The following is a 21,246-nucleotide window of genomic DNA, read 5'->3' as shown; positions in this document are numbered from 1 at the left end:
AGGGACAAAGCTACTTCTTGGACCCTGTGGACAAGGACAGAGGGGAAAACGGAGGACAGTGAGATTGGACCACAAAAGAAATTGATGCAGACACTCTGAGACAAGACAGTGAACTCTTTGAAGATCTGAACTGAATCTTAGTTTTCTTTTTATGCCCCAGATCTGGCAGGTCTGCTGAATGAATGAACTAATAAATGATTGGATGCACGCAACTGTGTCTTTCTTAGGTGATTTGCACGAAACCAATTATGCCACCTCCGTATGAGTTCTCCATGAGTTCTCCGAGGCCAATGGAGTCAATAAAAATGATGGTGTTACTCACTGTTTTTTGACACACACTGTCTTGTTCCATAAGCTCTCAAATGGAAAAAAACAGCGTACAAGACCATACATATAATATTTAGGTGTTTATGTTTAAAAGGCATTGAAAAAAGTACCCACCAAAACATTAAGAGTGGTACCAACAGGATAGTGGCCTTCTGACTTTTCTATTTTCTTCTTTATACTATGCAGAGTTTTCTGAAATTTCTTTGACCAGAATACATTCCCCTCTAATCAGAAAAAAAAAAAAAAAGTTTAAAAAGAAATCGACCATCAACCCACAGTTATCTGGGCTAGAAAAAGAGAACAGTGGTGTAGATCATCTAGAAGATAGGAAAAATCACCCATGCTTGACTGGAATATGTTACATTTTTTTCCCCAGAAGATTTATCTTCCTAATTATGCTTTGCTCTTTACTTAATATTAGGATTAGTTCTAAGTCCCTGAGCTCCCTTGCCAACTAATGAGCTGAACTGGATGGCAAGAAAAAGTCAGCCTGGAATAAAATGAAATATGAGCTGCAGATAATCCACGGGCAGATGAGTTTCAGCCGCACACAGAGAGGGGGCAGGAAGCCCTGGGGGGCTCGGTTCCCCTGCTCAGAAGCCAGTTTCCCAAGGATCAAAACCCAGCTTTGCTACTACTCACCCCAAAGTCTTGGGAGAGACCCTTATCCTTTCTGGGCTCCAGTTTCCCTGGGATGTAAATTTGCTAGTGATAATGGTCCCCACCTCCTGCAGCCCAGAGGAGGATTAAATGAGATGATGCGTGTAATACGCTTAGCACAGGCCCTCAGCAGGTGTCAGCCAGGACAATTACGCTGGGGGCACACCCTCCCGTGATTTGCATCCCTATAATACTTTCTTCCTAATGGATTTCACCGTTTAAAATACATTTGAACATCTCTTTCACATCCTCTAATTGGGGGGCAGCTGCCAGCATTCTCAGTGTACAGTCATGGAAATGAAGGCCTGGAAAAATGAAAAGAGTTGCTTTGGGTTTTGGAAGGGAGTGGACGAATTGGGACCACATCTCATTTCTTCAGGCGCCTTCATGGCCAGGTGCCCCTGCCCCTCCCCATCACACATGGTGGGGGGGGGGGTCGACTCTACATCTCAGTTCCTTTCTTAGCCAACACAAGGAAATTTCAGTTTCATCCTGGGGCTTGCCCACTAAGATTTGTGAAAATTAGCCCGGAAATTACTGTTAAGTGCTTGGCCAAGATCAAATGCTGTTGAAATCCAGTAACGCGGAGAAACTGAAGAGACTTCCGTTCACTCTGACTCTTTGTCATAAGGCTGGCACGTTAGCAGGGCGAGAATTGGGGACTTGTCATTTCTGTGTTTTACAGAGGAAGCCCTTCGTGCCATTATCGACTTATCTCCCTTCTGAAATATTCTCCAATGTTAGATTCATGCAAGAATTTTTTGGCTGCGGTGGAATAGGGGGAGGCATGGGGAGGAGGATAAAGTCCTTCCAAATCCCCTTCCTTTGCAAGTAATTTATACAGAGATCAGACCCTTAGATTCTAGAGTGGATTCTAGCTTCTTCCTCACCTCCCACCTAAGACACCTTCTTTTCACTCCTACCTTCCCTCCCCTCCCATTAGGACAATAAGAGAGGAAAAAGCAGAAAAGACAGGGCAGTTTGCACTCAGCTTCTCTCTGCAAGACACTGCACAGGGTACCGCCCTGATCATTCTTCTACAAATCCCTGCCTGACCCCTGCAAGCACGTGCTCTCCCTGCTAGGAAAGTCGGCTCTGTGACGATAGGGACCACATTGCCTTACGCACCTCCCATGGCACATGATAACCGCTCAATATAGATTTGTTGAATGAATGAATGAGTGAGTGAATGGATGAATTCACTATGTGACAGCAGAACGGCATGGACATCAATGGACATTGCTGAAAAGGGTGACATTTGTTTGTTTATGTGTTACTTCCAGAGGAGGAAGCAGCTTCTAAATTCTGAACGTGAAAACCCAATTAAACTAAATAGCAGGAAATTACAGGCAGCCATAAAAAAATGAAGAATTTATTAATTAAAGCTAAACTTGCTCCTAAAAAATGAATTTAAGTACTGTGAAAAGCAAGAAGATAAACCAACTTCCCATTCTGTGCTTAAAAATTCCCTCAGAGCTATGCCTCCCCCCTGCCCCTCCTGTGAAGTGGGTCCGTGTTACCAGGCTCTGTCTGGGTACTGGGGAACCCCCACTACCCGTATGACTGACTAATCAAGCCGTTATCCTGCAGAATAGAGAAGCCCAATTACCTCTGTTACAAAGGCACCGTCGAAGTTTGTTAAAGAATCAGAGAGTAAAGAGGACTGTCTGAGGTCCTTAAGAATCATCTACTTGATTCCAAAAGAGGTGGCCAGTAGGATCTAAGCAGGTGGGGAAGAGTGGGTCTAGCCCCTTTCTCCTCAAAGTGTGGTCCATGACCTAGCAGCTTTTGCATCTGGGAGCTGGTAAGGAACACAGAATCTCAGCCCTGGTGCACACCTGCTGAATCCGAGACTGTATTTTCACAAGGTGCCCAGGTGATTTGTAGGCATGCTGTGGTGTCTAGGCTAGACGAGTCTATCCCACTCTCAGTGGAGTAGTGAAAGGAGAGTTTTGCTGAAACTGCCAGGGATGCGATGGGAGATTCATACAACTGTAGGACACGTGACTTCCCTTTTACAACATCCCCAGATTGCACGAGGAATGGCGGAGAGATAGGAAGCCAGCCCAGCCACCCGGGGTGACCCTAGAGTGGACCCTAGCGGGGACCCACACTGCAGCTGCAGACACTGTGCAGGCTGCCACCATCCTATACTGCAGAGGGCTGAGCTAGAGCCTGGGGCCCTAATCTCCTTCCCTTTGGGCCAGCTGGAGCGTTTGGGACCCTTGTAGAAAGTGAGCATCCTCCAATGGAGGGAATGGGACCAAGACAAGACCAATGTTGAAATGCAGCCATGGTGAATTCTAGAAAGAAATACACTTATGGGGACAATTTCAATTGCCTTCAAGTACGTTGGACTAATTATCTCAGCGGACACTAACACACGTGTTCCTTAGAGACGTGTGGTGACCGTAATAACTGGCAGATGAATATTGGATGAGCGAGTTATTAGGGACTGGCCAGACAGCTAACCTCCCAAGCCCAGGGGCAGCAATTCTCCTTTCTGCCTCCCCGTGTCTTCCCCCTTAAGCCTAAGATTTGTATTAAATATGTACCCAGCTACTGGGAGAGCTTTAGAGTCAATAAAACACCTGCCCCCACCTCGCTTAAGGGGATTGACTTGGAGCCGTCAGCAGGGTGGGGAAAGCCTCGCTGCAGAGACAGGAGGAGACATTTATTCAGCCAGGCCTCGGCCCGCAGCCAGGGGTTCGTCTCCTCTAATCCTTGATTCTGCTGTGGTACCGGTGTCAGTCCTCAGCCCCTCATCTAGTCTCAGGGAAGAGCCTTCTGCCCCTGAGGACCAAAGGGCTAAGCCTTGCCCCAGTCCAGGCACGGCTGTGAATACCTTCAATCCTTTCTTCCCGTTTGCAGTCTCCCTGGACGTGTCAGCCAGACCCCACCTTCGAAGCCCAAGGGACCCTCACTCTCCCTGGATACGAAGAGCCTGCCCCTGCTGTGACTCCCATCCTCATCCTCCAGTCGCCCGGGTTATTAGCCTCCCAGGCCACTAGATCACTAGAGGACCAAATGAACATATGGGAACATGAAGGAAAAGGTTTGCTGGGTTCTGCCTTAAGCCCTGTACAATACACCCACTTAGCAGGGACTTGGAGATGAAGGCCATCCACACCCACTCCCCCACCGTCTTTCTTTTTCGTTTGTCATTTGGTTTTTGTTTTGTCATGTACAGTGTGCAGTGAAGTACCCAGATCTCTAGCATACATCCTGACAGATTTTTACGTATATATGCATCCAACTCACCACCACCTGGATCAAGAGTTAAAATATTTCCAGCTCCTGCCCCCAGAGGTTCCCTCATGTCCCTTTCTAGGCAATACGGCCCCGACACTGTTCCAGCTGTCAGCTCTGCATGCTTTAGAACTTCATACACGTAGAATCATCCAGTATGTGCTCTTCTGTGTCTAGCTTCTCTTAACATGTTTTTGAAAGGTATCCATGTGTGTAGCAGTCTTTCATTGTCTTGTGATAGCTGGGTAGCATTCCACTGTGGGGATACACCACAGAGTATCCACGGAAAGGACATTTAGGTGGTTTTTAGATTTCTGGCTATTATGAATGAATCCTTCTATAAGTATCCATGTGTATGTTTTTTGATCACACAGTGCTCACTTCTGCCAGGGGTTGAGTGTAACCAAAGCGGGTCTGAGATTTGACTCAATTTACAGGCTCACAAAATAGCCTGCCCGTTTCATGGAAGCTGGCGGCAGACATGACCCTCCTGGGTCTGAGATGAGGGGCCTTTCTCACCCACAGCAACAGCAGCAGCCAGAGTATTTGCATTTTTGCACCAGTTCTTCGAGACCCAATCCCTAAAGGGTAACTAATACAGAGAGGGCCAAACGATGCCCGAACACAGTGGGTGTGTTACAAACGCTTGGGGAACCCCAATTTCTTTATAGTGAACAGTAACCATGCCTGCCCTTCGTTCTGGAAGGAGATACAATATCTGTGTCCCAAGACTGTAAGCAAATCTGCCTTTTGCTTAGGGAGACACTATCTCTATATCTCAAGGCTGTTTAGTATACAAACATCCTTGAAAACACAGTCTGGAACAAAGGACATTCAATGCCTTGCTTACAAGGTGCACAGAAATGCAAGAGCCCAACAGAGAATTGTTTCCCAACAGGTGAATGCCCAGGAGTAGAACTGCTGAGTCAAAGGGGCTGGTCTATATTTAGCTTTAGCAGATACTGCCAAAAAGGGTCCCAAAGTGACTGTACCAGTTTATACTCCCATTAGCAGTGTCTGCGGTTTCAGCTGCTCCACATCTATTTCATTTAAGCCATCCTGGTGCGGCCATGCCTTTGTTTTTTCAGGAACTCTTCCACATGGCAGATGTTTAGATGTCATTTATCCTGATGGTTCAGATCAACAGGAATATTATGGTCTTTACCAAATTTTCATTTGTCAACTATATATTAATTGCCATATGCCAGGGGAGCGGTGGGCAGGGCAGACGTGAGGCTCTGGGAAGCAGACACACAGGGCAAACTTCTCTCAGGAATCACATTTTAAAGACGTAGAAAGTAGGATGTGGTTCCTATGCAGGGAGAGCCTGTCTCAGGGGAAGGCACTGACTGTAGAATGCCATTCAGGTCCGGCCAATGTGGATGAGAGGCCCAAGGAGAAATGCTCGCTCAATGGAGGACAAAGGGGAGTGATGGTAGGAAGGGCTAGTGACCAGATCTGCTCATAGGATCGCCTGAACTTTCTAGCAGCACGGCACTGAGCAAAATGCTAGTAGATGATGATGGTGATGAAGGAGATGAAGAGGACAGTGTTCAGTTATTGAGCACCTCCTAAGCTAGGCTCTTGGCGTGTATTTAATTACTCTGTATATTGCAGCCAGTGTCCATTGGCCAGTGATGAGATGAAAATATTTACGAAAAGACTTGTTGCTAGTGAAAACACTGGTCTTGGATGAGAGCTGTCGGGGAGGTTTAAGGGAGATTTGGAAGGGCTTTGGTGTTTGTATGATTCCATCCAATTCACTTATGAGTCTAGAAATTATGTAGGGTGAATTTCCTTAGCTTACATCTCGATCAGCTAGCTCTTCAATCACAATAATAACAATAGTGATGACGGCACTAATGAAAATAACAATAATATCTTCTTACTCTGGGCTAGGCACCGTACAATGTCCTTTGTATTTCCTTCAACCCTATGAGATATGACGATTCCCATTTCACAGGGGAAGAAACAAGTCTGGAGAGGTTAATTAGTGAGTCCACAGTCTCACAGCTTTTAGTAGCAAAGCCAGGATTCATATCCCAGTGGGTCTGACTTCAAAAATGTTTTCTTTCTACTCCACAGCACTGTCTTTCCATCTACCCTTGGTCAAATGACACACTTCTTATTTTAGGGACAGGCTTTTAGGAAGGTTTGATTTGCTAAAGATGATTATTGGGAATTAAGCCTGCCATGGGAAGACGGATCTTTTGTGTGTGAAATGACCTGGTTCTCTGCTCTAGATTTGTGCTGCTCTGGTATCAGCACATAGATACTGAGTTGACAATCATCCAGGGAAAGACTGGGCTACATCCAGGCCTGGGTGTAGACACGGTGTTTCCTGACAGTGAGGCCATTCCTGGTCCCAGTCATCCTCAGGCAGGTCCTCAGGGAGGAAACCAGAATTCTCAGCAGAGGTCCTAGGCAGACAGAGAGGGACCCCCTGCTTCTTTCACGGCCTTGCCGTCTTGGGCCTAGAAGATTTAGAGGAATACAGGTGTGTAGGTATGAATTTGTCAGTGCTGGGAGATTTAGAGACGGACTGGGAGCCAGGATGGGACAGCTTGAAAGTCCTAGAGGCCAGGCCTAATATTTACACAGAAGCTAGGCCTGATCGCAAGCACTGGTCCAGGGTCAAAGTCTGGTTAGAGTGAGCTCAGGATTGTTTTTGCTGCATTTTACTTTGAAGCTGCAAATAAGCAGGTCAAAGTTACAGCCAGGATCAGGGACACACATGGGTGAACACTGCTTTCCAGTGCTGCCCTAGTTCCCTACAGACACCAGCAGTTTGTGGTCTTAGTAGCCACAGGCCATGAGAAATTGGCCAGGCCAGAGTTGGGCAAAACTCTGATGGGGAGACCTGGGGGCAGGAAGGAGGGAATGGGGAGAGTCACTGTCATATCAATATCCCAGTGACATGTGCACTTTACCCAGATTCTCTAAGATGAAAACATTTAAGACCCAAAGGAATTTATCTATTCATTCAAAAACAAAAAACAAACAAAAAAACCTACTGAGCTCTTTTAGGTACCACATAATGTTCTAGAGATATGACAGTGAACACAACCAAATTCCTAGTCCCAAGAAGTCTACACTGTGGTAGGGAAGACAGACAGTACACAAATAAATATATGACCTACACTATATATACTATATGTTATAATTGTATGGAACTGATAAATACTAGGAAGTGAAATAAAGCAGAGTAAGGGGATTGAGAGGGTTTCTTTAATAGATAAGTGAAGGAAAGCCTCAGAGTGGAGGTTAGTTGTGGAGCAGAGATGTGAATGAAGTGTGAGAGTGAGCCATGTGGGGATCTGGTATTGTTCCAAGTAAAGGGAACGGGCAATGCAAAGGCCCTGTGGCAAGTGTGTAGACAGCATGTTCAGAGAACAGCAAGAGGCCAGTGTGCTCAGAGCAGAGTAGCAAAGGTGATACAGAGGAAAAAAAGATGAGTCAGAGAGTAAGCTGGGGGTCAGAGGATATTGGTTCTTTTTTTTTTTTAATCATTGAAGTATAGTTGATTTGCAATGTTATGTTAGTTTCACATATACAGTAAAACGATTCAGTTATACATATAACTATATATATATATATATATATTCTTTTTCAGATTCTTTTCTGTTATAGTTATTACAAGTATTGACTATAGTTCCCTGTGCTATGCAGCGGGTCCTTGCTGTTTATCTATTTTATATATAGTAGTGTGAATCTGTTAATCCCAAACTCTTAATTTATCCCTTCTCCACTCTTTCCCCTTCGGTAACCATAAATTTGTTTTCTATGTCTATGAGTCTATTTCTGTTCTGAAAATAAGTTCCTTTGTATCACTTTTTTGGATTCCACGTGTATGTGATATCATATGATACTTATCTTTCTCTGTCTGACTTACTTCACTTTGTAGGATAATCTCTAGGTCCATCTATGTTGCTGCAAATGGCATTATTTCATTCTTTTTTATGACTGAGTAGTATTCCATTGTATATATATACCAAATCTTCTCTATTCATTCATCTGTTGATAGACATTTAGGTTGCTTCTATGTCTTGACTATTGTAGACAGTAAACATTGCGGTGCATGTATCTTTTTGAATTAGAGTTTTTTTCTTTTCTGGATATGTGCCCAGGAGTGGGATTGCTGGATCATATGGTAGCTCTATTTTTAGTTTTTTAAGGAAACTCCATACTGTTTTCCATAACAGCTGCACCAACTTACATTCCTACCAACAGTGTAGGAGGGTTCCCTTTTCTCCACACCCTCTCCAGCACTTATTATTTGTTGACTTTTTGATGATGGCCATTCTGATGGATGTGAGGTCACACTTCACTGTAGCTTTGATTTGCATTTCTCTAATAATTAGTTATGTTGAGCATCTTTTCACGTGTCTGTTGGCCATCTGTATGTCTTCTAGAGTATGTTAGTTCTTGATGGCATGGATAGGGAGTTTGTGTTTCATTCTAATACTGATGGAAAACCATTAAAGTATTTCATGAAAAAAGTTACAGTCAGTATGAGGCCAAGAATGGATGCAGGAAGACTTGTACATTCATTTCCTAGGACTGCCATACATATTTCCACAAACTTGGTGGCTCAAAATAACAGAAATTCACTTTCACACAGCTCTAGAAGCCAAAATGCTAAAATCAAGTTGTTGGCAGGGTCATGCTCCCTCTGAAAGCTCGAGGAGAGAATCCTTCCTTGTTTCTCCTTCTTCTGGCTCCAGGCATTCCTTGGCTTGTGGAAGCATTATTCCAACCCTCACTTCCATCTTCACACGGCCTTCTCTTCTGTGTCTGTGTCTTCTCCTCTTCTGTCTCTTCTAAGAACACTTGTCATTGGATTTGGGGCCTGCCTGGATAACCCAGGGTGATCTCATCTTGAAATCCTTGATTTATTTAGATCTACAGAGACCCTTTTCTCAAATACAGTCACATTCACAGTTCCAGGGGTTAGGCGGTGCACATATCTTTCAGGGGTCATCTTTCAACCCACTACAACTAATTAGGAGGCTATCACAGTAGCCCAGAAAAGCAGTGAGGGTGACTTGCCTTAGAGTGGTGGCGGCCAGATGGTGAGAAGTGGTTGGATTGTATTAGGGTGACAGCTCAGTGGAGAGGAGTCACTCAGTTATCATCTCCACAAATATTTCTGGGGTTCCTACCATGTTCCAAGCACTGATGGCCCTGGGGATACACCAGGGAAGAAACAGATGCAACATGCACCACCTGAACTTACACCACAGTCCAGCAGCAAAACTGGACGTTGAGTAAGTGTGTTATGTGTCATAAAGGAACAAGCAGCACACAGACCTGCTCTAGTCAGCACGGAATACCGGAAGGAGGAACACAACCTAGCCAGGCCAAAGGTTGCCCTGGGAGTGGGGGATGGGGAGGGTGCAAAGCCCTGGTGGAGAGAGCTGAATTTGTGGAGTTCCTGGTCACGACGTCTTTGAAGAACCAGACCCACAAGGGTGGTGTGTGGCCTTGGGGCAGCCTGGCCATCAGAATATCTCAGACCACCCAGGACACACCACTGCCCACTTGTAGCAGGACAACACATCTGCTTCTGAAGTTTGCCTTTGCATGTGTAAGCATTTTTAGCAACCCATCCCCTCCCTAAAATCACAGCCCTGGATCCTACCATAGCAACACCAAGTACATGAGCAACACTGTTGCCCCAAACTTGAGGCGGTCCAGATTGGCTGAGCCTGCGCTCCCCTCATGCTAAATCAGCACACCACCCTTGAGTCACCCCTGGGGTCCTGAAGTCATCCTACAGAGATGCTTGCAGTTAATGGGTCTTCAAGTAATTAAATCTTAACCTTTAAACTGCTCACCCAGGCCCTGCGTTTCACTTGCCAGTTGCAGATATAAAAGTCTAACCACTCAAAACGTTGCTTTTAAGAAAAGGCCTTTCATCTGCAAGATTCATAAAACTCATCAGCGTGCTCAAAACCTCGCAGATAAAATGCAGACTCAGAATAAGTGGAGGTGGAGTAGGATTCCTCTGCTGTGTGGTTTGACTGCAGGCCCATCCCTAATATTTGTGGGGCTCAAGGCAAAAGTGCAGGCGGAGCCCACACACAGCATGTCTAAATACTTAAAAGTAAAGATCAAGGTAAGAGACTCTTTACGGCATACCCTCCTAGCTTAATAAGTATCCCTTCATAACGATCTCGATGGCCGCAGCCCCCAGCCAGCAACCTGTCTCACTTGCTTCCTAATGAGGCTTCATCCTGCGCTGTAATGAGTCCTGGGCAAAGGCAAGTGAACCCCCCAGCCCACACATCCAGGCTCCAAATAGTCCCCCACTGGCCACATCTCATGTCTAATGGTCCGCCTTCTGGATAATGGATCTCAGAAATAGCACAGGCTCCTGGAAGCTGACTCAGAGCCATTGGGTAGGGAATTCTAGGATCCCAGTCATCGGGAGTGTGGTCTGGAAAGGCCAGTTCAGGGCACTGGGTGGGCACAACCCATTAGCCCCCTCATCTTATGGGGACGGTGAAAGCTGGGGGAGGGCCTATAATCTTTGCTTGGATTGAAGTTACCTCCTGGTGATGGTTAGCGGAAACTGGAAGTATGCGGCCATCCAAACTGTAGTTAGGTCACTGGTCCTGCTGAAGTGCCAGAGGGGAAGGTGGGTCTAGATCATTCTAAGAGGTGGACCTATTGATCCGGGGTTGAGCTAGCAGACTGTCCTTCCCAAACAAATTTTAAGAAACAATCTGCTATTGATAAAGAGAATGCCTGAGACTCCGAGTAATCTCTATAAAACAGTAAAAGCAAAGAAAGTACTTCACTGGCATGAGAAGTTCCTTCTTCAAAGCTGTTATTTTACCTCCCATGATGGCAGCCGTGCACATAGCAGTATCCTGCTCCTGGTCAGGTCCCCGTGTCCCATCACTGTTGAGTTCTGGGTAAGGAGCCACCAGGAGACCTCCTTGATGAGCCCACAGCTATGGACTCACGTGCACACACCCACACCACACCACACATACTTCTACAGGAAGGAAGGGCGGAGGACAGAGCCTATGACTGAAGACAAGCAGCCTTTCCATGGATATGGTCCACGACACGGTTCCATTTATGAATCGTTCATTCATTCATTCAAACAATAAATATTGAGAGTCTACTAGATGCCAGACACTGCGCAGTGCTGGCTTTGTCCATCGCGGAACTAGGCACTGGGCAAACTCTACCCCGTTCCTGCCCTCTTTGACATCCAACCTAGCTAAGGAGAGAAAGCCATGCACTAGTGGTTTTCAAAATGAGTTGAAATAAATAATTCAACTTGTATGAATCGTATGGACAGATCTTAACCACCGCTTAACGTCACAGGTCAGGGAGGGAGGCAGCATCCCTGTTTTACAGGGGCTGATGGTCTCAAAGAGACAACACCAGTTGGGACCATGATTGACACACACTGGGCGACCATGGACCAGGATCTAGGAACTAAAGAAGGGCCTGGGGACTGAGTCATATTTTTTGTTTTCACAACATTGTCCACATATTTCTTCCCAGCCTCTCACACCGCCAGGCTCTGAATTTATAAGCTCGGTCACGAGACTTTTGAGACCATAGGACCCGTGTCTGTGTAGACGTCTGTATGAACCCCTTTCGTTATTTTCACCCATGGACCTTGGTTTCTAAAAATGTGATCCACCCAGATTTGTACCTTCCTCTTTTCACAGTAATAACACATCCCTCTTTTCTAATTAGTTATGGCATATATAGCTCAGGACTCAAGGCTTCTGTGTGTCTGCTAATCCATGTCTCCTTGCTCGATTTACATAATTTTGATTGCCAGTGAGGAAAGTTTGTATGCAGTGATCCAACAGGAGCAAGATTCTGATACTCGTAGAGATGGCATCAGACCACAGGAAGTCTCTGACTCAGTGGCCAGAGTCAGGAATAGTTAGGGAACAAGCTCCCGGGCTCGTCCGTAAAGCGCAAAATTCCTCTAAAATGTTTCAAAAACTCTTCGTACCTTGAAAACCACGAATTTCATCAAGGAGAGTCCATTTCTAGCATCTATTATGCTGATCAACAACTACTCATTTCACCAATGGAAACCTCTGTGGAAATGTTAATTAGCAGCATCTGGTGTGGATCCTAAACATGGATACTAATTGAGGCAATGGTAGCCGTTATCACTGGAGTGTGGCCTGTCGGATGAAATGTTAGGTGATCTCCTCGAAGTGCGAATTCCTGATTAGGGAATTGACAGCCCCTGGAGTGTAGGTTAAAAATGTACACATTTTTAAATCACATTCTCTCTATGAAAGCATTTTAAAGAAAATTACAGACCTTATTATCAAGCTGCCCACATGAAGATCTCATTCATTCTGTGTTCTAAGTATGACAGCCTTGGGGGAAAGGAGCGTGAACGACATTTCCTAACGAAGATGTTCTATCCCAGGCGATAAAAGCTCTGTCTTGTCTTCTATCTCAGTGTGACTTATTTCTTAACTGGTTGGTGGGAGCTTTCCGGAGCTCTCCTGGGTTTCGTGTGCACATACACAGTCATGTTAGGTTTTGCACGAGAGGGGTCAAGAGCCAGGGCACCCCTAGAAAACAGAATGGGCAACACAAAACCTTCAGCCTTGACCGTCCTTCCCAGAAACAGAGGGAATTTTTAAAGACTACGGAGTGGGACCTGGAGCAGGTACAAATACTCCCCCTTCTTGGCAGACCTGATGCCCAACTAGGTTCTGGCCTTGACTTTATCCCAACGTTCTGATACCTGCCCTGGAATGTGACTCCTCCCCCCTCTTCTCTCCTGTGTGTGAGATACATCGATAGCATCACTGCCTTTCCACCTTCACCCCGCACTGACAGCTTCACTTCATTAACTCTCACAGATAAGGGTCATGAGCAAACTCAAAGCACATGCCTGTCATTTGAAATTGGGGGCAGAACCTGCCTTCAGCGGAAATGCATTCATTAGCATGGCACCCTGCATGGGCTCACGTGGGAGGACAGAGAAGTCCTCCAAGTGAGCTCGCTAACCAGAGGGAGCAGATGCTGCAGAAAGGGTCACGTGATTTTCCAGGGGCAGGTTTCCTCTCTGGATGCCAGGATTTGGAGGGATAGCTGTTACCAACCATGGGAGTGTGGCTGATGAAGTTAAGGAAGGCGGGTTTTTAAACTCACCCTCCGTGGAAATAGTCTCACTAATGCTTGGGGAGAGAATTATACCCAGTCCATAAAGCCTTACATTTCTAAACCCAATTTTGCGAATTATTCTAAAGGTTAATTCAAGATCTCTCTTCCAGATGGGAAGTTTAATACAGCCAATGGAAGGAAGGCATCCTCTGACTGACGGAGGGGTTTATCAGCCTGCAAGAGTTCATTAGTTTTAATTAGTGTAATCACTAATGTTGCATTAACAGTTTAGTGAAGGAAAGTAATTACTCACACATTCACTGTATCAGATGGGAAGATTAGGATTCATTTTCCAAAACAATTAGCATTTTGCTAATTAAAAGAACCCCTTCTCCCTGCCAGCAGCCCTGTGACCTCGCTCACCTGAAGATCATTTAAATGAAACACATTTTGCATCAGAAGATGGAGCAGAAAGGAAGGAAGAATTAAGGCTGTGCTTCTTAGCGCCTTCTCAGGGCACAGCAAGAGCAGGGGTCTCCGTGAGTTTATAATGTCTTGCTTTATTTGCATAGTCATTTACTTCAGTCACTTTGGATTACACTGCTGGCTGCTTTATTACCCCACTGCAATTTAACAGTGGAAAGGCCAGTGGAAGATGAGGCCAGAAGGAAGCAAGGGGAGAGTCTGGCTGGAATGACCAGGGTCCAGGGGTTGGACAAGTGCCGGGACTCACTGTAGCCCCATCCTGAGTGACAGCTGGAACCAGCTATGCCGGGGGCATTGTGCTGCCAGCAGGGGCTCCCTAAAGCATGAAGCTGCATTCCTTGGGCCCTCCGACGGGTGGTCCCTGAGTGCTGGGTGTCACCTTCGTGCCAAGACTTTGGCAATAAGGTCCGACTGCTCGCCAGTCCTCCTTGTTGCCAGATCCTCTAGCGACAGCCACTTAGAACTTCTCATTTCTTAAACATCCCATGGTCTTTCAGATCTGGCTCCTCGGAACCTGTTATTCACCCCATCAGCAAACCTTTTGCCTATTTTGTTAGAGCATCACCCTTCCTGCTTCGCCCAAGGTAAACAGCACTTTGCACTGACTAGAAGAGCTACCGCCCCCACTCTGCATGCTCAGAGCCCCTCCAGCATCTTGCATTTTTGCACTGTGTTGTATTATACTAATCACAGTGAGCTACTGCGAGGAACAGGGATTGTCGTCTGTTCAGTATTCTCAGCATGCGCTGAGGCAGTGCACATGTCAGCCGCTGTATACGTTTTCGTTGAATGGCTTAATGACTGTGGGCATATATTAGCCCTCCCCACCTCCCTCCCATCAGCCTCATCAAAGCTCAGCCTAGGAGGCCCAGGCTGGTCGGATCAGTGAACATCACAAAGGAGGGAACTGAGACATTTGCATACAGGTGGACATTCCCTCTTCACATGCGCAACCTCCCTGGTGAAACACCATTTCCAAAGGGAGCTGACCCTCACGAGTGCACCTCCTGGGCTTCCTTACGGTATGTCTCTGATTGCTTTTAGCCAATGGGAGGCACTGGCAGAAGATTGGAGGGAGCAAAGAAAGGGAGATAAAGGTGTTTCTTCCTCACTCCCTCCTTACTTTGATTTCATGTTTCTGATACTAGCTGCACAGAACGGGGTGGAGACGATGGAAAGCGGATCTGGAGAAGGGCAGGTGGGGAATCACTAGCCCAGGGGCCATTTCTGAGATGGGAATTTCAGGATATTCCATCATCGTGCATCTTCACTGGACAGGAGGCCCCTAGCCAAGTGCTATGCCGGGGTCCAGACCCTTATGGTGGCCTGTGCTTAGTCCAGAGTTCTGTCCAGGTGGGAAGGTCAGCTGGCCAGGACAGAGACAGGCAGAAACGCTTCACCCCAAATCATATCTAAATGGAAATGCCATATTGATGTAATCTTGAAGTGGTTATTAAAGCTGTTTGACCGGCACTGTTCCATTTGATCCCCTAACAATCCTTTGAAATAAATATTTTGCTGACGGGGAAACTGACTGAATCAAGGCTGCTGGACAAGTAAACAGTGGAACAGAGCAAAGTTGGCCGACATCCAGCCTGTGATCTTCCCAGGCTATGAGCTATATAACCTTTAACTGGTCTGGGCTCCATTCCCAGCTGCACCCCTTATGAGCTGTGTGACCCTGGGCAACTGACTCAACCTCTCTGTGTCAGTTTCTTCACCTATAAGACACACATGACAAGTTTCTCTCATGACTGTTGTGACCTAAATGGGGGGGCGGGGGGGGGAGGTGCTTCTCAGAGGCTGGGAGAGGGGACAACGCTTGGGGCTTTCCATGAGAAGCCAACACCAGGTTCTCTTGAGCAAAACAGAAGAGGCTGACCTTCGGCCGGGGCCTGAGATTGTTGGGAGGACCTGCGAGGGGCCCTTGCACCTGGCTGATGAAGTGTGTGAGCCTGGGCTTCTTGTACAATCCCAAGGGATGGGAGGACTAGGCCCCCTCCTTCACCCATTGACTAAATGATATCAGCCACCAGTAAGCACCCAGGAACTAAGCCAGGTTTAACTTTTTTCTTAAATAAGAAAGTTGATCTTTTCTGTGAAAAGTTAAATAATGATGCAAAAAATACCTGCTTTCCACAGTGCCTAACACTTAGTAGCTGCTCCATACTAGTTAACTCCCCTCCCTGTATGTAACACGACAGGCTGAGACTCACCACTAGCAGGATTCTGGAACATAGCCTGTTCCTTCAAAGGGAAGACACTGTCCCCCTTGGGACAGGTGGCTTGGTGGACGTGCAGGATGGGTGACGACAGGCTGCCCAGTAGCCGCCACGCAGGAGCAGCACAGGAGCTACTAGGAGAGCCCTGTAGCTCACCCTCCAGATCGGCTGGGTTCCCGGGGGCAGACAGGCGGAGAACACCTCCAGAAGAGACCTAGTCGGGCCCCCACGTGCCCCCAGTGTGTGTGTATGTGTCCCTGGGTGCCCTAAAGAAAGGGAAGCTCACCAGGCCGCCACTCTTAGCCACATTCCGAGCCCCCGGGGAGAGAGAAAGACTCTGGCCGCAACAGTGGTGAGTGTGAAAGACAGACCATCACCCATCACCCTGGTCCTTCGCACACTGGGAAGGAACCAAGTGAGGAGCACATGCACAAAGGCACCCACAGTCCAGAAGGGGCTTGGAGAGCGAACCTGAGGGCAGCCCGGAGAAGGCTGCCACGTGAGCACCTCATGCCTGGAGCGCCCTGCACAGCCCAGATCCCACAGGCTCATTAAAGATAAAGAACTCAAGGAATGGAGGAGGGCGCTGGAGGAAGGATCCTTGCTGGGTAGAGGGCTGGCGGGAGGGGGCTGCTGCGTGCAGAGTCACGAGGCGTGAAAGTGAATCCCAGTCTTTCACTTCCCAGCTTTGTAACCTTGGGCATGTTACTACTGAAGCCTGTTTCTTCAACTGAAAAATAGGAACCATGGTCCTCGTGGCACAGGGAGGAGCCTTGTCAAAACCATAATCGATGAGACACGTAGTAATGTCTGTACCACACTGAGAAACGCAGGGCTTGTTTTGCTCCCAGCTGTATCTCTAAGGTCTGGTCATGGCAGGTGCTCAGTAAGTGCTTATCGATACCTGATCAGAAAGTGTGGTCACAGCTCCTGGTGTGTTGAGGGCATTTGTGGGCACACTGTTGTGAAGAACAAAAGGTCAAGGGGGTCTCAGGGTGGAAGCTGCCTGGCGGTGAGCCCCTGGCAAGTTGTTCTGGAACAGTGAGTCTAAAGCAGGACAGAAGTGTGCCTGGTGGGGCAAAGTCCCAGGAGTCACAGCTGAGACTCCCTCCCAGGGGACTACGTACGGTCCAGCTGCACACGATCAGCTCTATGTCCCATGGTTGCCTTAGGACCCAGAAGTGCGACCCCGGCAGCACTGGAAGGACAAATGGGTTATTTACCGAAATTTTGTTCTAAAAATACTAGTAATGATAGAACAGAGGGAAAAATCCATTGACCTCCAGGTCCTGCACAAAAATATCAACAGTATCAAAAAAAAGCACAAACAATTGATTTCTTTGTTCTTTATGACTAATGACCACCATAATGCATGTTATTCGAAAGGGAAAATTGCCTATTAGTTTGAGTATCTTATTAAAGAAACAGAAAGGCATAAATATTGCATTTTCTTGGACAGTTTTCAGAATCTCAACCACCCAAGGCATCCACCATGTCCCTTATTGTTTCAAAGTCGTGGGGTTTTTTTTTTTTTTAATATACTAATACATTTGGAAAATCTCTTCTTGCAGGAGGCATCTTTGAAGGAGCTTCTATTTTCCATTGGGTAAATTTATATTCTACACTGAAATGAAATGACATGGAGAAGACTTACAATGTTTTAGAACCTAAACCTGGCAAAACATTCAAAATAATGAATTTTGTCTCATAAAAATATCTGTCAAAACAGATAATAACAAGTGTTGGCAAGGACATGGAGAAATCAGGACCCTCTTACATGGCTGATGGGAATGTAAAATGGTGCTGCTATTTTGGAAACCAGTCCGGCAGGTCTCATTTTGTTAGGAAATAACGCTTTCTCTACCTTTACTGGAGAGTCTGCTCTCCACACTCTGAACACCAGGGGCGTCTCCGCCAGGCCGAGAGACTGACCTCACAGCCACTGACGCTCTTCTCTTTCTCCTACAGTATGTGTCCAGCCGACGGGCCGTCACCCAGAGCGCCCCGGAGCCCGGCAGCTTCCCCCCTCACCACCTCCCCCACCATCACCGCCATCACCGCCCCCACCACCACGTCCGCCACCACGCCCGCCCCCATCCCCTCCACCCCCAGGAGGCAGGGCTGCACGCCACCCAGGTGACGCCCTGCATGTGCCCCTTGTTCTCCTGCCAGTGGGAAGGCCACCTGGAGGTGGTGGTGCCCCACCTGCGGCAGATGCACAGGGTGGACATCCTCCAGGGAGCCGAGATCGTCTTCCTGGCCACGGACACGCACCTCCCGGCACCGGCCGACTGGATCATCATGCACGCCTGCCTCGGCCACCACTTTCTGCTGGTGCTGAGGAAACAGGAGAGGCACGCAGGGCACCCCCAGTTCTTCGCCACCATGATGCTGGTCGGGACCCCCACCCAGGCCGACGGCTTCACCTATCGCCTGGAGCTCAACAGAAACCACCGGCGTCTCAAGTGGGAGGCCACTCCCCGGTCTGTCCTGGAGTGCGTGGACTCGGTGATCACGGACGGGGACTGCCTCGTCCTCAGCACCTCACTGGCCCAGCTCTTCTCCGACAATGGCAGCCTAGCCATCGGCATCGCCATCGCCGCGGCGACGGAGGTCCGCTCCTCGGAAGCTGAGACGTGAGGCAGAGGCCTCCGGATGCTCATGCGTGGCCACCCCTCCACCGAACACGCGGCCTGGGCCCTCGGATCTCCGAACGCCAGGACTCCAGGCTCCTTTCTATTCTTCTCCCTCCTCCCCTCCTTCCTTCCTTTCTTTTTTTTGTCTCAGGTACTTTGTGGTTTTTGGTATTTGTCTGCCATGGGCATTATATTATGTAAACATCCTGTGATTCAAGACCTTGGTGTGATGTTTGTCCTGATTTGTCGGTATAGTTTTATAGGACACTTTTAATCGGACTCAATCAGAATGGTGATTTCTCGCCACACACCCGTTCCCTTCTCTGCTGCTTCTAAAATGAGCAAAAGTCACCAAGGTCACGAAGCAGACTCTTGGGGTTGAAAGGAGACGTATTGTCCAAATAATTTCTTCCTTCTCTTTTCAATCTATTTCAGAGTGAGCTAACTCTGAAATGTGTGCAGACAGCAGGTTAGGGAAGGGGACCTGGCCAGCTCAGAGATGTGTATTTCAGACCAACTAGACACAACTCTGCCACCTTCCCAGGAACCTCAGGGGCCACGCTGCCTGGACACGAGGAGATGGCATCTCCTCTGAAGGCCAGGGAACCGGGCTGGAGGCACCATCACGCCGTGTGTCCTCTGGGTTGATCCCAGGGCTCGGGGGGAGCGGGCAGAGGCTGAACCCTCTTTCGGCAGGTTGCTATGAGCTTGCTCTCAGCCCAGGCCATCTCTTCCTGCTCTGAAATCAAAGGTCTCAAGGGTTTGGTGCTTTCTTGAAAACCTCTTTGCCCTCTGTTGAGCAAGTCATAGAAAAGGATGGGCCAGATTTAGGGGGAGAGAAGCAGCTAAAAAAGCAAAGGATAAAATTAATCTCCCACCTCTGGGAGGGCATTCTGAGAGAGCTTTATTATCAAGTTATAAAATCCATCAATCTTTTCCCTGGGGTGGAGCACTTTTGTATCAGGAAAAGAGCTCTCTGGGCTCTTGACTATTCAGAACCGGAACCACGACGCAGTATCAAACTCCAGGAACTTGGTGGGTGCACCGATGACCTGGAGGCCTGGCCCCATCACTTAGATGCCTAGGAGGGTCCTCTTTCCTTCTCTTACTTCTAAAACGCTCTGAGGGCTGCATGCGGCACACAGACGCTATCACTGGTCAGGATGTGTCCAGCACCCTGTTGCAGTGTGAACAAAGAGGCCACGAAAATCCATACTGCCTCCAGGTAGACAGCCTTCTCTTATTCGGCTGTCAGAACAGTCTGCCAACCTCTCCTTGTGGAAGTCTCTCGTGTTTTTGAAGAAAGGAAGCACGTTTAGTCGACTTTGTCTCTTCTGATGGAAACTGAATACCTGTAAGCCTTCCCAGCAGGCCCTCTTCCCCCTTCTTTTTGTCATTTTTGTTCTCCCCTTGGCTACTTCCCAGTCGCAGCACCGGCATGGGGCCCCCAAACCCCACACGACGCTCACCAGTGGGCCTTTCGCCGATCAGATGTTGTTTTCAGCCCTGTTCCCTCACCTGGGCCATCTCGGCTGGGTCCTGGCAGGCCTCCCAGTGAGGACTTAGTTTCAGGCAGCCTGCCCTGGTTGGCCATCGGCAACCTTTCCTCTGCCAAAAATAACTGATCCTGAAACACAACACCCTTCCTCCAACAACTGGGTAATCCCGCAGCCACCTGTGCTGTCAACCACCAGCTCCCGCTCTGGAAGGGCGGTGCCCCTACTAGTTACACAGTAAGCTCTGGGGCCTGGGAACTGAGCATTCGTTCTCTAAGAACCCTAAGGAGACCAATAAACATCATGTCGCTGATTGAGGCAAACGCCAGGTCCGCAGTCCCAAGGAGAAAACTGTAAGCTTCTGTCTCTTAGCACTGTCAGAACACCGCACAGGGCACCAGCCTCCCCTGCCTAGCTCAGCACCGCCAGCCTGGGAACAAGCTGAGGCTGGTTGGTCCACGTGAGAAGAGACTAGCTCACTGGCTTCCTACTTTACCCCATGCGCTTCCCCAGAACCTAAGACCCCCTTGGCTGAGTCTGATATCTCTGGAAGCCTCATTCCTTCCCTGCTTCCTGATACTCCACCACTTTGAAAATATTTGTTTAGCATCACAGGTGCTCCCAGGTAAACAAACCAAACCTCATTAAGGGTATAATTACCATCCACAGGGCCTTAGGGCTCATGCAAACATCACCTCTGCCTTCCTGTGGTGCCAAGTTACACGAGCCAAACTGAGAATAACTTCAGGTTATTATTAACGCACATAAGACTGTATTATGAATAAGTGATCCCAGGTAGGAACTGATATGTTTGATTCCTAAGAACCTTTAGATTAAAGGGTAGAGATGTGTTATTTTCATCCACCTATGGTGCTCCCAAGAAGGCTTTCCTCTCTATAGCCACATGTGAAGAATTGAAGAAAAAGGAGCAAACTAAAAACAATGAACAGGAATTAGAAAGTGGTACCAACAAAGTGTGCTGTGTTGAGCTTTACAGCCACAAAGGGCTCCCTCATTTGAGTCTCAGCAGAGTCCTCAATTTACTAAAAAAACAGAAGTTCA

The 21,246-nt window shown here is 47.7% G+C and overlaps 1 protein-coding gene across 1 annotated transcript in view; it reads left to right on the top strand.

Moving 5' to 3' along the window:
- Positions 1–18,692, top strand: part of SIAH3 (siah E3 ubiquitin protein ligase family member 3) — a 71,750-nt gene extending 53,058 nt beyond the window's left edge. Inside the window, exon 2 of the mRNA XM_057707719.1 lies at positions 18,021–18,692. Coding sequence (XP_057563702.1) covers positions 18,021–18,692 — 672 coding nt within the window. The remainder of the gene's footprint in view (positions 1–18,020) is intronic.
- Positions 18,693–21,246: the final 2,554 nt, after the last annotated feature.

The sequence above is a fragment of the Hippopotamus amphibius genome, chromosome 14 (genome assembly GCF_030028045.1).
Source record: "Hippopotamus amphibius kiboko isolate mHipAmp2 chromosome 14, mHipAmp2.hap2, whole genome shotgun sequence".
Classification (NCBI taxonomy): Eukaryota; Metazoa; Chordata; class Mammalia; order Artiodactyla; family Hippopotamidae; genus Hippopotamus; species Hippopotamus amphibius.
The sequence above is the reverse complement of the archived record's forward strand: the minus strand, read 5'-3'. Positions and strand labels throughout refer to the sequence as shown.